This window comes from Durio zibethinus, chromosome 11 (assembly GCF_047325235.1).
Source record: "Durio zibethinus cultivar Kanyao isolate XHJ-2024 chromosome 11, ASM4732523v1, whole genome shotgun sequence".
NCBI classification, from domain to species: domain Eukaryota; kingdom Viridiplantae; phylum Streptophyta; class Magnoliopsida; order Malvales; family Malvaceae; genus Durio; species Durio zibethinus.
The window spans coordinates 6,507,835-6,524,392 of record NC_143172.1 but is presented as its reverse complement, the minus strand read 5'-3'; the positions used below and the strand labels follow the sequence as shown (position 1 = coordinate 6,524,392).

At 34.9% G+C, this 16,558-nt stretch overlaps 3 protein-coding genes across 8 annotated transcripts; all 3 read right to left on the bottom strand.

Annotated features, from left to right (window-relative positions):
* Positions 1-49: 49 nt before the first annotated feature.
* LOC111290118 (uncharacterized) lies at positions 50-1,186 on the bottom strand. The gene has a single exon (XM_089767872.1). It carries the CDS (start codon positions 936-938, stop codon positions 198-200), a length of 741 nt encoding a protein of 246 aa, XP_089623998.1. The 5' UTR covers positions 939-1,186; the 3' UTR covers positions 50-197.
* A 2,527-nt stretch (positions 1,187-3,713) lies between these two features.
* Positions 3,714-10,234, bottom strand: LOC111291365 (uncharacterized). Of its 6 annotated transcripts, none has more exons than XM_089767871.1 (12): positions 10,095-10,234; positions 9,326-9,807; positions 7,703-7,932; positions 7,470-7,606; positions 7,222-7,266; positions 7,070-7,123; positions 6,736-6,840; positions 6,439-6,642; positions 6,143-6,228; positions 5,261-5,352; positions 4,325-5,167; positions 3,714-4,223 (listed from the first exon to the last, which is right to left on the bottom strand). In XM_089767871.1, exons 3-12 carry the CDS (start codon positions 7,881-7,883, stop codon positions 4,000-4,002), a joined length of 1,971 nt encoding a protein of 656 aa, XP_089623997.1. In that variant the 5' UTR covers positions 7,884-7,932; positions 9,326-9,807; positions 10,095-10,234; the 3' UTR covers positions 3,714-3,999. The 6 variants fall into 6 exon arrangements, with proteins under 6 accessions (XP_089623997.1, XP_022738779.2, XP_089623995.1 ...); XM_022883044.2 differs by having other exon boundaries at positions 7,703-7,846; XM_089767869.1 differs by having other exon boundaries at positions 4,325-5,352.
* Positions 9,953-16,336, bottom strand: LOC111291364 (U-box domain-containing protein 32). Its single transcript, XM_022883042.2, has 10 exons — positions 15,841-16,336; positions 15,051-15,172; positions 14,704-14,825; positions 14,340-14,444; positions 13,856-13,980; positions 13,604-13,731; positions 13,082-13,231; positions 12,330-12,857; positions 10,976-11,737; positions 9,953-10,577 (listed from the first exon to the last, which is right to left on the bottom strand). Exons 1-10 carry the CDS (start codon positions 16,022-16,024, stop codon positions 10,398-10,400), a joined length of 2,406 nt encoding a protein of 801 aa, XP_022738777.1. The 5' UTR covers positions 16,025-16,336; the 3' UTR covers positions 9,953-10,397.
* Between the last annotated feature and the right edge of the window lie 222 nt (positions 16,337-16,558).

Genomic DNA, 16,558 nt, shown 5'->3' with positions numbered 1-16,558 from the left:
ACCCATTCCACACTTTTAGCAAGAAACAGTAGGTAAAAAGACATAAAAGGAACAAAAATGTTAGAAACCTCAATCATCATGAGATAAAATTTACAAAAACCAGACCACATTAATCTAGCGGTAAGGGACGAAAGGAAAACCTTTCATCTTTATTCCCTTCTTTGGGAGCTAAACTAAGATTAAGAAGGGATATCAGTTCAATCTTTCACCTTAGATTCGTAATACATCTTAAAAGCTTTGGGTAGATAAACAGGCAACAAGAACCCAAAGAGATTGAAGCACCAAAACGCCATATTAGCCACAGCAAGGACTCTTCCAACGTACAGCCTCCTAGCAGATCCTGCATAATAGTGATCCACCTTTGAAAACTCAGACCTCAGCCAGTCCACGAGGGTAAAAATCCTCCGCGTATTGTAAAACACCGGAACATAAACACGAACCGGAATTGAAAACCTGCCAGAGAAGGCCACTCCTTCCATGAAAACTTGACTAGCCAGAAGAAAAACATGCGGTGCTGCTGCCTTTATGCCTTCTTTATCACCCTCAAAAATCCCTTCAAAGATATAAGCCACAGGGAAATAGAGGCCGATGATAGCACCGATGGTGACATACAAGCGAAGAATCTTGTTTCTTGGATCAAAAACCAAGGAATCTTTTGGAGGAATTTTCCGAGGGAAGGCAACTTTTAAAAGCAAGTACATGTAGATGACAGAAAAAAACACAAAAGCCAAGTCTTCAGGGCTCACCATGCCACTTGCAGCGGTGATGATCATAACAGCAAGACAATTGAGTTGTCGTAGCGTGAGAAAGCGTGTCTTGGATGGATTCGCTGGGTTTGGAACGGGTTTAAGAGGATTGGGGTGGGAGTTTTCATGGGCCTGCACTTCTTCATTTGGCAGGCTAATGTCATTGCAGGTTGTACCAACCCCTCCTGACATTTTCTCTTCGTTTTCTGAGTTTTGCGGGACTTGGTCGTATTCTCACTTTTGATGAATAACACAAAAGAACTTACTTCCTTTTTTCTAGGGAATACTGTAGCAAACGAAGGTAAAATAGATGTCAAAACACATGAAGGGAGTTGGGTAGAGGAGGGGAGATAAGATTGAGCTTGAGGTGAATGGTGTGGACAGGTGGCAATTGGAGAGGAGTTTAAGGTGGAGAGAAAAAATAAACGTGGCTTGGAAAGAGAGATGGAAGTAAAGAGGGGTTGCGTCCTTTGTGGAGTGTGTGGTATTGATCTTGGTTTGGCGGTCGATAATTTATACATTTCCTATTTCTGGAGTCTTATACATTGGTTAACTATCCAAGAGGGCTTTGAAATATTATTAAAAGAATCCTCAAGTCTTAAATATTGGACAACTCTCCATTTTTGTGAGTTTGATCGGCTTTGATATGTGAAAATTTTGGGGTTATTTTTTAGGTTAGATTTTTATTTGAGAGGGTATATTACTGTTTATGTAAGCTATACGGAGTATCTTTTCTTTTTATTTTTGTTTTTTTTTACTTTTTTTTTTTGTAAATCTATAATTTATAATTTATAATCTATATATCAAAAGTATTTTTAAAAAATTAGTTGCTTGACACCTGCTAATATTTTAAATTTATTATCTTACTCATTAATAAACACTAAAAATCAACAAGAAAATAAAAATAAAGAATTTAGATTTGAAAATTTTTAAAAAATATTTTGATTTAAAAAATAAAAAAAAATCAGACAAAAATATATGAAATCATAAAACAATAAGAAACTTCCGTCGGCCAATGACCGATGGGGGTGATGGTGGTGACATTGAATTTTTTTTTTTATATAAAAATTGAAATTTTTAGTTAAAAAAATAGAATAAGGTAAAAGAGAATGTGAAAAAATGAGTTCACAACACAGATAGTGATAAAATACGATGACTTTTTAAACCGTTGGTCAGATGCCACGTCTTTAATAAATTCTAGAGAAAAGAGCGATTAGAAGAGAAAATAAGAAAAAATGTAAAATTAAGCTAATTTAATATATATATATATATATATTTTACATTCAAAAGGTAAATAAGACAAAAAAGGTGGGTAACTTGTTACTTTACCTAGATTTATCATGAGTTTCTCTGCCCAATAAAATGATATTTTATAATTAAAATAATAAAAGTAATTCTATATTACATATTAAATAATAAAATGATATTCTTGATTAGATTTGAGTTTTGACGTACAAATTTAACCAATAAATAATTTGTCTTGAAATGTGGGTAGAAAAAAATAAAGGAAATAAATTCTTATCCAAGTAAGATTTTTTTTTATTTTTCCCGATTGATAAGTGCTCAATTTTTTTTTTTTTAAAAAAGAGAATTAGATCATTTAAAATATATAATTTTTAATTTTAATTTTATTTTATTATTATTTATTATGTTTCATTGGATCTTATATTTTAAATTAAAATTTTATTAGATTTACTAAATAAAAGTGGAAATTAACAAAAAAGAATAACAATAATAAAATTATTGCTGAAAACTTCTCAATAATAAAATTTTTTTAAAAATTTATTGGGACATTTTTTAAAAAGAAATTAAAATGAGAAAAAATAGGATTGGAAGAGTCCTAAAAATTGTTCTAACACATTAGTCAATTTTAAAATATTAATAAAGAAAAATATAGAAAAAATAAAAATATTAAATATTAAATAAGATGAAATATACAAAAAAAAATAAAAGGACAATGATGCAAATGACATGAAATCATTTTAAAAAAATGCAAATGACAATTTTTTTTAAAATAAAATTTCTTTAGTTAAAAGATATTTAAAAATTTTTATTAGAGCGAATTTAAAATATTTTATTTTTGTTAAAAAAATCAACAAATATCAATGTACAAAATAAAGAGATAATAAAAAATAAATACAAATTATAAAAATAGTGTATTTAAATTTCAAATACTAATTATGATTATTGTATTTTATTTAATATTATATTACTTTTAATTAATTGTTGCTATATAAAGAAATTAATTCCGTGCGAAGCAGGACTTCTACACTAGTTGATGATTAAATGTGGCACCTTTCGATTTTGATTCGGTGTTTCTGCTCGTACAATGTACCATGTTTAAGTTGTGACAGTAGTGGCAGGTGTCCGCAGGCTAGGGAGCAACCAAAGCACCAGGGATTGACACTGCAAATTTCAGTCGATTTTTTTTCTTTCTTTTTTTTCCATTTAACCTAACAGATTAAAGTTAAAAAAAATTGTGAAAAAATCAAAATCAAATCAAATTTATTTTTGAAAACTATTCGAAGAAAAAAGAACGAATACGTGATTTGAATAATTTAAAAGAATTATCCTCGTTTTATAACTATAATTTAAGACTCCAGCCCGTGGATTAATTAGGATTAAATGAAACATATTAATAAAAATTAATTCTTCTAAAAAGAATAACATTCTTAATAATTAGTAAAACAGAATTGGAGTCCATGAATCATTAGTCTAGATAACAGTCTTTATAATTTCAAAAGCACGATTGGGCCTTTGGCAGAACCAATACGTTCCACGTAAGATTAAAAAAAATGAAGCAAAAATAACAAATTTGCAAAGATCCAAACGTTAGAAAGCTCAATATATCACAAGTTGCTTCTCCTAAAGCTGCTTTTCGGTTACTTTTTGCAGGAAGACGGGGGAAAACTCATTGTAAAATGTGCAAAAGATAGAAGTAAAAGAGAACAAACAATGAACTTCCACTTCGACTCCAAAAGACCTTAAGAACCCCCAATTTATTAAAACAAAAAGTTAGACAATTAAGCCAAAAAAATTAGCAGAACAAAATAAAAAAATCTTAAGACTAGTCAAACTTCTATACCACCTTAAGAAAAAGGGACGGAATGATAAAAATATTTTCCGGCAAAACCTTTCTTCAATTTTCCCACAGAAGACCAGTGGTAAAACTGGAACCTATGCTAAGAATATAATGACGATCCTCTAACCTGTGCATATCTCAAGAATAAATCTTCCCATATCTCTCCTACACTTAGGTGGCAGATCTTTGTTTAGGAATGTACTTTATTTTTGCACTCTTTTCAGGCCTCGTCCTGAACTTGCCTTTGGCAGCCCCACCGGTAGAAGCCTCAAAAGCACCCACCTTAACCATCCATTTTTCTGATGAATCAGTTTCAACCTCTGAGCACCCTGGAGGCTCAAGATTTGGGAAGAGAATCAATGTCACATGTTCCCCTGCGATAGCCTCCATCCACCCTACAAAGCCGATCAGAGAGTTTATCAGAGACAAGTTAATTCGGTAAAAATGGATCCACAGCAATAGAGCTAATACATATATATCAAACATCCTAACTTACTCTGAGCAAGAAAGGCCTTGGCAGCATGGCCGTCAAACTGCAATCTTCCTGGTTGCACACTTTCGTCAAGTGTTGAAAGATTCATACTTACTACACCATCACTACCATCTGTTGCATATGACCTTAGACAGCTTTCATTGGAGGAGGTCCGGATTCCATCCTTTTCAGCAATCACTTCTAGTTCAAATTCTCCAACACCATTTTGGACTGGCAGTGAACTTTTGCTTTCATGTACATTCACCGGCCTCCAAAACTTAATGGTTGATCGGTGAACAGGATCAAGTTTGCTGAACTTCTCCTGAACATTTTTATTCTTTTGTATTTGACACTCTGCCAGGCACCTGTCGTGGGCTTCAGCTAGATTGTTTCCCTCATGCTGGCTAAAATTTCCAAGTGTGACAGATATAGAGCCAATTAGAACCTCATGGTTCTTATTTTGATCCAGTTCATTTGCAGCTTGTTTCCCTGCTCTAATTTTCAAACTCTCTGCGTCATTAACTGCTTTAGGTTTCCGGCTCCACATTTTATTACTATTACCCATTGCAGCAACCCTTTCCCTGTTTGTTCCATGTTTATTCATGCCTCCAAGCTTAAATCCATAAGAATTCTTACTGACACAGAAACCATTAAGCGCCCCTCGCTGTGATTTAGGTGGAGTCTGCCATTGAGCAACTACTCGCTGACGTCCACCAACTTGCTCCATTCGTCCTTCAACACTCTGACTAGTTCCTGGATCGCAATATCCATTGCTAAACCCCATCTGAATTTCATAATCTACATCCTCCTCAAGGTTGGAAAAATGAATGGGTTCTAAAGATGGAAGAACTTGATCTGTTGATATGACTGGATTTTGTCCATCAGAATCAAAAGCGGTTAAAAGGGAGGATGTTTCATCAAGAATGCTAACCTCCAATGATTCATCCATATCCTGCTTACCTTCTTCCATCTCCCAGTGTCTTTGTTCTTTTGCTTTCTGCTCCTTCTGCCTAAGCTTCTTCTGCCTCTTTCTCTCAAGAAGCTCAACTTGCCTACAGTGGAGTATCAGGAAATAAATCAGCTAGTAAAATTTTCTTTGGTTTTGCCTTCTATAAGATGTTGAAGAACTGTTTCTGAAGAACCAAATGCAAGTCATTAATCAATAAACTAAACTTATGAGTTAGGACCTATCTATTACCACTGCCAAAACCTATCACATGAGTAGGATGTACCTAGGAACTAAAATGAGTAGGATGTACCTAGGAACTAAAATGCCCAAGTAAGGCCAAACTTTATAAAACTAGAATTGCATGACAAATGCTAACATTTTCCCTTTCCAATGCATGTTTTCTAAAGGTGTCGATTGTTGACATAGAAAAATGGTTTATGCAATTTTAATTTTTCATCCAGCACTTTTCCACCTTCAGATTATAATGATTCATTTCTTTTCAAGAAATACAAAATTATTTTATACCAGTACCTTCTTCCCCTTTTTTTTTCCTTTTGTATGAGTTGGGAAGGAAAAGTTTTCTGCATACATCTTCTGGAAGAAAAAGTAATTACATCACAAGCTGGGGTTTACTCTAAAGCTCACGGAAAAGAAGAAATTAGTCACTATGCTTTTCTGATCATTTTCCTCCTACTCCCTAGACATTACTCAAAGACAATTCATAGAGAATTACTTTCCCTTATGCTAGTCTGATGAGTTTTCACATAATGAGAGGAACTTTTGGAGAAAAAGGGGAAGGATATGATTTGAAAATGGTCCAACCTATTTGCAAAAGTCAAATATGAAAATTTTAAGAATAACTTTGTTAGACATGGAGAATCAGAGTTATGCACCTCTTCTGGGCAGCTTCTTCCTCTTCCACTAGCAACTTCTGGCACCTCAAAGCTTCAGCATCCTTATCTGCAAGCCATGCTTTAACCTGAACATAAAACAAAGACTAATTTGATCATGGAATGATAAAGGGAAAAATATACAAAGTTGACAAATTGATGTGCACACCTATCCTGCTATCCTATTGCTTGTCCCAATGTTAGGGATTTAGTATAATACTTGCCCACCAAATTATGTATAAGTGTGTGCATGAAAAATTTAAGTAGATCAACCCTAAGAACGGAAAAGAAAAGGGTACCAATTTCTGTTCCATCAAGAAGCTGGTACAAGCAACCAAGTTTTTGGTTTCAAGAACAATCTTTCCTGCTTCCCCGTCAAAAATGTATTTTTGCATTGAGACAGCTGTGCCACAAAGGAAAGTCCTTTCACTTGCATCATCTAGGATACTAAATAATTCTTGTGAAGATATTGGAAACCTTGAAGGGCTGGCTTGGACAAGGTCCTGCAAAGAATTAGGATATATCACAAGACTAGGATAAGAATGTATTACCATCTATAACACAACATTCAATGAACAAGAAAATATGTTCCTTACCAGAAGACCAGAACCTGCCTTCAAGCAAACTTGTGGCAAAGCAGAAAACCCTGGTCTCTTTACAAGTGTTGTCAATGATTTTATAACTGAAGATCCCGGAACTTCCTAGAAGGTATAGTTAGCAAGGAATCAATTGTTGAGGAGGAGACAAGAACAAACAAAATCAATAATCCATGCAATATGTGCATTATATCCTAGTGAGAAATAACCATTTGCATACAAGATAATGCTACAAAAGTAACAAGCACAATATGTAAACCAGATCAGGATGTCATTTGAATATTACTAAATGATGTAACAAGGATTAAGAAGGCGAGTAACATTAAACAATTACCTCCAATGATACATCCTTGAATGATATGACTTCCTTCGCCTCATCCTCTGACAGCTGTAAATAATATAAATGAGAATAACAAGAAAAGAGAAAGAGGAGAACCTAAAATGAATAAGCAAGAGAGGAAAGGGGGAAGAGAGATAAATAAATACCTTGTCCCAAAATGCCGCTAATAGGTCCCTGTTTTTAGCAGAATCCTACAATACATAGAACAACAAAGTTTAGAGGAGTCCTAAGAGATGTACAAAAAAATCAAAAGTAGCCAAGGAAAGACAAATCTCAAATTCCAAGCGGTTAGGACCTTAAAGAAGATCAGAAGAAAAAGAAATTGCGGGAGAAATTCTAAAAAAAAAAAATCCAACATAACCAACTAATCATGTTTTGAAGACAGTGAGTAAACCTTATCAAGTTTTTTCAATCTGTGGTGCACACGTATATGCCTTCTATGGTTAATAGGTGAACAAAATTCTCGCGTACACTTATCACATTTTTGCATCTGCACCTTCAGAGGAGTCAATAAAGGCCAGCCAGGGATATCTGTCAGAGATATAAGCAAGAAAATCAAGATATAATGTAGCATTAAATAGTATTTTCCTGGACAACGGTTTGAACCATCAAATGATTTTTAAGTACCTTGTAGATCTAATGCATGGAGCAATTGAATCCATTGGACTGGGCTGTCGCCGGCCCTCGAGAAGGAAAGGAAAGGTTCTTTTCCAATAGCCTGTCTGATGAAAGTGTCCGAAGAATCATTTGGCTCTTCCGATTTCATTACATCTGCAGAATTGGCAACCTTGAGTTTTGCAACTGGCATTTATACACACAAACAGAGCACAACCACTAACTCAAAGATACCACTGCAACTAAAAGGGGGTAAAGAGAAGAAATTAAGATCCTTAAAACAGTTTACATTACATAACTTACTCGTTATTGAATCACACTACTAGACAATGATTCAGGAAAAAATTCTACTTCAATCAATCTATTTAATAGCCAGCAAACGACTTAGATTGAAGGATGGTTTAATAACCGGATAATAGTACCACTCATTATCCAAAAAGGGAGATTTTACTCAGCATCTAGGTCATTTTACTGAATCTGGAACAATGAATAATGTTTTAAATTGATGCTACCCTACAAACCACCAGTCTACCTGGGAAAAAAAGATCTAAATATCATCATATCATCATGTGGCTCTCTATTGGACATCAATAGGTGTTCACACATTGATGCAACCAAAGATCCTGAAGGATCAAAATAATAGAGTTATATGCATCTGCCTGCTTCAAAAATCTTCAAAATAACAATTCAAGATGCGTCATCGATCATTATCTCACTCCAAAAATACTCAATATACATGTAAGTGCAGCGTGCTGTCATGATAAACCTAGAGGCAAATGCAATAACTTTATGGCCATGCTTACTATTTCTGAAATGTAAACCAAATGCTAAGATCAAATATAGAAATATCCTAGCTAAATTAAATTCATACAGAGAGAGTATCTATTCAATAGAACATTGAGGACTGAGGACTTCTGATTGTAACATGCACATCCAAATCTAAACCAAGCACCGCTACTGTCCAATAAAAAAGCGGACAACTTATGCCACCAATGCCAGCAAGCAAAAATTTCTACAACTAAAATACCAGCCATTTAGAAAAATAATTCATTAATCAATCCAACTACTCTCGTCCTATAATTCATTAATGGATCCGACTACTCTCGTCCTATAGAATATATTTTGCAGCAAAATATATTGGTAAGTTAACCTAAAAATAACATTAAAATCCATATGCATGTAGCTAATATGTAAATTTTAATTACAAGAAAAGATTAACCAAATCAAGACTCAATAACAATGATAATCAGAGATCGTAGAAGAACAGAGTCTTCTCAACTCTGTCTACATAAACAAAAATTTAACTTTTCGAACCTTCATTTCTCCATTAGCAGAAAAAGTAAACGCATTTTTGTTAAAATTTCTTCTACTGAGCCAAGCTATAACCATTTAACTTAGTTTTGGACATTTTTTATTCTTCACAGAACGTAAAATTCAAATTTCGACTTTCTAGTTCCATTTTTATCACAGCTTCCTAAATTCCATATGAAAAATAATAAATAAATAAAACAAAACAAACAAACAAAAAAAGCATTAGGGCTTCGAGACACGTGATCTACGATCAAGGCATGTTATTGAATGTAAAAACAAAAATAATATATAAGAAAGAGAAGGTGAAGTGATCGATTAACGTACCAATGAATGAGTAAGAGAGAGAAAGAGAGAGATCGGTTTGAGGAGTGCAAGAATCTTAAGCGATTGCAAGGATTTAGAGTCAAGGTGCAAGGGCCGGGGAGTGTTTGGCGGGACGGAAAACCAACGAGAAAAAAGCAAGGAAGTGACCGGCCGAGAAAATATTGAGGAAGAAAAAAAGAGCTTCCAGGGAGCGAATTACAAGAGAAATATGTGTAAAGGTAGAAACCGTAGCCTTCTACAGAAGGAAAATATTAAAATAATATAAAAAGTCGGAAAATTGAAAGTAAAAGTGATGACGCAAATGATTTTGACGTGGGAGATTTTCGTCGCAACGCGATATTGAGGGACGCGAACTTTGAAACGAAGCAGTCCAATGGCAAAGGCCCAAAACCTTACTCTTATTCCCTCTTTACAAAGAAGGGCCCCAAATCTACAATCTTGGCTATTGGCCTCTTCAGTCCAATTGCAAAGGCCCAAATGCTCTGCATAGTAATAGCCGTCATTATAAGGTTTTGCATGGTAATATTAACATTAATAACCATCACTTCATATAATATCGAGCAAATATATCCCATTCTCAAATGCTCATATGTGATTCGAGATGATGCCAAATTAACAATAGTCAAGTGTTAATAACTCCGATTGTATTGTAAATAAAGCATTTCTTAAATTATTTCCTTTTATACAAATATAAAAATAAAAAATAAATAAAAAAGGCCTATGCATCATTTGGGCAACACTCTAGTGTTACTTCTATATGAAGTTTCACCTGTGACTTTCAAAATAGTCCAACGGCGTTGAAGGTTAATTGGAGCACTCAAGTCCATCCTGTACTTCCCTCAACTGAGTGTCAAAATTGTACAAGCATCCCAGTCCTGGAGAAAACTGAAACATTTCTATGAGGAATAGGTGAAGTGAAACTTTTGATGCAATGACACTGAAATCCCTTGAGCTGTACATGAGACTATGAGTATGCTATACTTTTATTGATTCTGGTGGTTGAATAGGTATGAAGGTGTGACGGATAAGGTCATCGTATGTACAGGAAATGAAAACAAGATTATATATATCACTATTGTTGTTGCCACTCTTGAATTGCCTGATAAAGAGCATAATTAGGGACCAGATTGCAGTGTTCAAGCTTAAGATTTGTCATTGGTGATCTGTCATGGCCACTTTCTAACCATCCTCTAATAGCATCTGCCTCATATGTGAAGCCATCTGCGGCTATGAGTGGATCTTTCATCACGTCCTGCAAATTTAAATACAACCACCATGATAATAAGAAGCACCTTAAAACCTTTTTTTTTAGCCAAAATAAAACTATATTCGCTAGAAAAAGAGAGTAAAGGATCTTTCACACGTACTAAACACAAAACTTGATTACATGACCATTAAAATCAATAAAAAGAAAAAAGCTATGTCAACATATTGATTCACATGCTTAAGTCACACAAGGGATTCATTGAATCAAACACCAATTCCTACTACTACTGTTCCTTTATAAGTTTTATTGCAAATTGCAGGCACAAGTTCTACTACAAAGTAACGAAGTTGATCCTGACAACTGAATCAAAAGCACAAAACCATGTTGCCACTCTAATTGGCAATGCGCAAACATGCATACCAAGAAATGTACTTGATTATTACCTGAAAAATTGGGCAGACAAAGTGAGAAGGGATCCGACGAAGCTCCTTAGCTCTCAACAAGCATGATGCTGAGTTGATACATGAGTCCTTCATTGGCCCAAGCACACCCCATATTTCTGACACAAGGTCTGGTCGATTCAATGGCTGCTTGTCACAACACCTTAATGCCAAGTGAGCCAGCAGTTGGGTTTCTACAAATGGCCAGTCCCCAGCTGACCAGTCCAACACAGCGTTAAAGTTTTCTGTCTCTATTGCGCATTTTACATCTTTCAAGATCTGCAAAGCTGGTCTCCCAGTCAAAAGTTGTAACAATATCATCCCAAATGAGTACAAGTCAGATTCTCGAGTGACTTTTCCGTTCTCAAGATACTCTGGATCCATATAAACAGATGCAATCTCAGGGTTAGACTTAATACATGACCAGACAGAATTAGCTGTACTTGCACCATGTGGGATCAAGCGATACATGCCGCTGTCAGTGAGCTTCGACACAAAATTGGCATCAAGAAGGACTTTAGAGGGTTTTAAGTTCCCATGAGGGATACAAGGCTTATTAGAGTGAAGGAAGATAAGGGCAGAGCATATCTCAGAAGCAATGCGAGTTCGAGTTTGCCATGGAAGTGGTGGAGTGTTATTTTTGCAGGCAAGGCGGTCTTCTAGACTGCCATTTCTGAGGTACTCAAAGACAAGTGACCTAGACTCTGGGCAAGTTCCAATTATTGTTATCAGATTTGGATGTCTCAACCGACTTAATATCTCTACCTGAAACCCAACAATCAGAAAATATCTTTAGTTTCAAAGGTAACAGAAATCTAATTTGTCTCAGAAAAAAACATTTTTGAACCATAGAACAGGCAGCTTAAGAACATAATAACATAAGCAGTGCCACATCAAGATGTCAGACTACTTTCAAGAAGAACCCTCAGATTTCTTGGTCAATAAAAAGATCTGGAATCTGATAAGATATACATACAACAATGGATTGCTCTTTCAGAGGTTTTGTTATTCTCACCCTTGATTTTAGTCTGATATGAATGATACAGTCAAAACACATTTTGATGTTAAAGCAGCAAGTCAGTGATCAGTAGTACCATATTTCTATACGATTTACCAAGGTTAACCATAACAAAAACACTTCCAAGCGGATGATATAAGTAAGTGAATGACGCCAAAGAGTATTTCCTCCAGGGAAGAAGCTTTAACATTCATGTTCCCCAATATGACAATCCTAGTTTTAAAATCTAAGCCTCTAGTTTATCATATGTATCTTATTTTGATTATTCTAGCTGGAGACTTGAAAAAGATAAAAACTTGCAAAGCTGTAGAGATGTGAAGATCTTTGGATAACGTTTACCTCCTTCTCAAAATCTAAGAGACTTTGAGAGCCATACGAGGGCAACATTTTTATAGCAACATGCACATGGCGAAGGAGACCCTTATATACACTTCCATATTTTCCTTCTCCAATCTTCCAGGATGGATCAAAGTTGCGAGTGGCATTATTAATCTCCATGAAAGAAAATTCAAGGATTTGTGTCCCTGGAAAGCTTGTATCTTCACCATTTACCAATTGCCTTAAATCTTTCAATAGTCTTATGGCATTTCCATGCTCTATCTGCATGTCATCCCGCTTTTTCTTAAAACTAATCAAAAGTTCCACGGCTGAGATTATCTTCCCCTCCAACTCCTCCACTGTGCATTGGGACTCGGCAATTTGGCTCTCAAGTACTGCCCTCTGGTCTTTAACCATCTGCAGTTCTTTCTTAAATTCATCACGCTGATCCTTCATCTTTTGTACTTCTTGCTTTTCTCTTTCAAGAAATTCCTCCATCTCTTTTCTTCGGCTCATCTCCTTCAGATATAAGCCTTCTAAAGCCTTTGCCTGAAAAGAAAACATGATGAACAGGAATTTGTGGGGGCTAAAAATAAAATAAAAGGTCAATGGATAAGATTAATGAATGTATCGTGGTGCAAACAGTACCATTTACTTCATTTTAATTAATTTACTCAGGCAAGGTGTTTCAGAAGCTTCATTCAGCTTGAAATCAGAATTAAGGATCTTTTAAACCTAGCAGTAAATAAGGAAAAACAAAAGTGATTTTTCACCTTGCATGTAGCCTCCAAGGCATCATTTTCCTCATTCCATCGCTTCACTGTCTCTGCAAATACTTTCTGCTTTAAGTTATGATCATCCATAGCGGATAGTTCTAGTTGTTGAGCAGTTTCATTAGTCGCTTGTCCTTGATATTCTTCGACCTGAAAATCAGCAAATCATAGTAAAATAATCTGGGTGTTTAGTGTGATAACAATAGCTTCCAGACCAAGAAGAAATGAAGCAGATATATAACAAAATTTTCCAACTGGCAACATTGTTCTTTTCTCTAACAGAGAACTAAATTAATTATTTGTACACAATATGGCTCGATGGAATCCAGGCTCTGGTTCATAAAAGTTTCATGAATTCAATAGTAAAAACCAAGGTCTCTTGGATTTTCTTTTCATTTGTTTTCTAAATGCAAATTCGAACAGGCATGACTTGAACAGCTTACAATCTTGTACCTTAGCAGAAGATAATAAAAATTTATTGGAAATGCTACCAATAAATTAAAACTAATCATCTTCTCTCACCTCATCCATCTGCAACTGGATTGATCCATAAGTGTCAACCATTCTATTGCTAGACAAGTTTGGATGTTCTGAATACCAGGAAATAGGCCTTAATTTTCCTCCCCGTATGTCTGTATCTTCCTCTACATCTGCATAGCTCTACAACAAAGTTATTCCTTGGGGAAAACAACTGCTTGGTACTTTATACATGAAAGTCAAAGCCAAAGATCTTTCTAATCAAATGAGATCATGATCTGGGGCCACTAAGCTTACCTAGAGATCTCATCCTAAGTACAGATTCTGACAGCAAGAGCTTCGATTGCTCTGTTCTTTGGGGTGAATTCAGTGGTGGCGTAGGAGTTGCAATCTCTCTATTAGATCCATCTTTTCTCTCTATTCTGTTTCACATCAACTCCAAGTAGTAAAAACCATTAAAGTTTTCAGTGCAGGACTATACAAACTCAGAGAACCTGAAAATGCTAATCCAGTAGGTATAAAGCACGCCTAACACCAATGGTCAACCTAATTTATTCTAAGACACATAGCTAAAAGCTAAATTCCCATGAAGTAGTTGATGCAGAGAGGTGAAATTGAGATAGTAAGAAGGGAAAATATATCTTGTTAATTAACGAGGCCAGAGTTAAAATTTGACATTGCTGATCCAGTGGACCACAGATGCAGTGAAGGAGGACCCCAAGTTTCTTCCAACATAAAAGAATGTCAACCAACTAATAATTCTTATGATGTCAAGCATTACCTAGTATAGATGAGGCAACCCTTGCAAGTAAACCAGATATGACAAGAAACTGGTGCTTTTTGGCATACAAAGATTGCTTTCTTGGACTTTAGTTCTACTAGTTTCCTGCAATCTCAAACACAAATGACTGAATTCAGAAATTGAGTACCAAACAAACAAAAGTGCAAGGAGATTTTAAACTGGAGGCTCATAACACCACCAAAACCAGATAGCTAGGTTATGTTAAGAAGATTTCATAATACCAATAAACATTCTTGATGATGATACTTAGGTAAAACAGAAGCGTCAATCAAATCTCCATAAGCCTAAAAGTTGCACCATAATGATATTGAATGACAATTGGATTATGATACAAGATTCATACTTTGAATAATATTTATCAGCTGCTGCCCCCATCACAAGCCATCTAATACTATGCAGTGCTATAATTTCTACAATCCCCTTTTCAACACTGTCCATCTCTATCCATACCGTATCTGCCTGTACCTGTACATCATTATGTCATTAGCTAACAATAACATCAAATTAATAGCATCGCCCTGTCCTCAGAAAGAGCGCCAGTAGGTAGAAAGGAAATTGTTTAAACAGCAAAACAATTAGATAAATTTTAACTTGCATCATTCTTCCTCAGAATAAAAGCAACTCAAGAGTAGCGTAATGTTAGTCATATCAGTGATTGAATAAAATTGGAAAATAATGAAAAAATAATACCCCTGCATGGTGAAGAATAAGAAGATATTCGTCTAAGCGTTCTTGCATTTTTTGTCTTTCAAGTTTCTGGAATGCCTCAACTGCCTTCTGTTTCAACTTATTACGCGCAAGCTTTCCATCCGCTGTTAAAATTACCAAATTAAAGATATAAGAATAATCTTAAAACTTGTATGATATGGTTAAAGCAATCAAGCTACATATATGCACAATAATCAATAGCCATTAAGATAAAATTATGAGCATCCACTAAAGCGCAATATAAATTAGAATTTCTGATCAATAATTCCAAAATCTTTCTACTTTCAACCAAATCCACTATACCCTTAAATCAAATACCAAATACAAACAGTTTACTCTTCCACTCTATTTGTCCATATTGATATTAATTTACAGGATTCAATATCAGAAAGCAACCATTCCTTTTTTCTTAGGTGGAGTACATTATAAAATCCAATCCTTGTTCATTTCTCTATCTCGATTGTTGAATTCTATACTATATCAACTCATGAATTTTTATTGAAGAAAAAGAAGTAAAAAAAATAATAATAATAATAATAATTATTCAATTTTCCAATAAGCTATAATAAAACAGGAACAAACAAACAATTACTCTCTTTTCTTTAACGTATTATTTCTTTGAAAAAAAAGGAACAAGCGTAACGGGAAAACAACAAAAACAACTTCCAAATTTCTTCTTTTCCTTCCTTCAACTTTCTCAGCAACCAAACAGATTTCAACAACCACTAACAAACTCCAAAAAATTAAAATTCAACAAGTTCAAAAAACTCACTCAAGGCAAGTACATGAGTAGGTTGGTGAACGTGAAGCACGCATATCCTTTTCCCGGGAAAATTGTGAACCGCCCAAAAAAGCGTCGTTTTGCTCTTCTCCACACTCTTCCCCACCGCAACGAATACAGTTACCTCACCATTGTATTCTAGCTCGCGTTCAATCTCTTCCACCAGACTCCCCATCAATCCTCAGATTCTTCTTCTTCTTCTTTTTTCTTCTAAGAACATATGGTTCTATGGAAATCAGGATTAGAACCACCTTTAAATTGCCAAATTGACTCGGTGAGTTAGTCAAGGACCGAGTTGAAAAAGTTGGCCTTTTCTTCTTTTCAGCGTCAGATTTAGGACTTAGGTCTAACCTACCTTTTGAAAAAACAAAGAAACAGAGAGTTGCTTGAAACTAACGATGAGTTTGAAACTGCATATTAAAAAGTCTAGAGAGCTTGAATGGAAGCAAAAACAGATGACAGCGACGCGCACAAAAGGCCAAATGACAAGTGTGAAATAGAGAAAGCGCATAATAAAATCGACAGCAAGTTGGCGTTATATTCCCTTATTTTTTTAATTTAATTTTATAATAATTCATGCTAATGGAATAATTATTAGATTACTTTTTTTTTTCTATTTAAATAGACTACCCGTAAAGTTCTTTGCACCTGGCTTTACTTTGAATCGTCATGATTTTAATACTTTCTAAAACTTTAGATTTGGCCTTTG

Bases quoted from the DNA above. Each gene is read 5' to 3' on its own strand.
- LOC111290118 (XM_089767872.1), bottom strand. From the start codon at position 938: ATGTCAGGAGGGGTTGGTACAACCTGCAATGACATTAGCCTGCCAAAT.
- LOC111291365 (XM_089767868.1), bottom strand. From the start codon at position 10,152: ATGGACTTGAGTGCTCCAATTAACCTTCAACGCCGTTGGACTATTTTG. The intron at 7,607-7,702 runs GTACTTAAAAAT...TATCTCTGACAG, and splicing joins CCATGCATTAGATCTACAAG to ATATCCCTGGCTGGCCTTTA. The intron at 5,353-6,142 runs GTGCATAACTCT...ACTCCACTGTAG, and splicing joins GAAGAAGCTGCCCAGAAGAG to GCAAGTTGAGCTTCTTGAGA.
- LOC111291364 (XM_022883042.2), bottom strand. From the start codon at position 16,024: ATGGGGAGTCTGGTGGAAGAGATTGAACGCGAGCTAGAATACAATGGT. The intron at 11,738-12,329 runs GTAAACGTTATC...GTTGGGTTTCAG, and splicing joins TCTTAGATTTTGAGAAGGAG to GTAGAGATATTAAGTCGGTT. The intron at 10,578-10,975 runs GTAATAATCAAG...TTAAATTTGCAG, and splicing joins TTGTCTGCCCAATTTTTCAG to GACGTGATGAAAGATCCACT.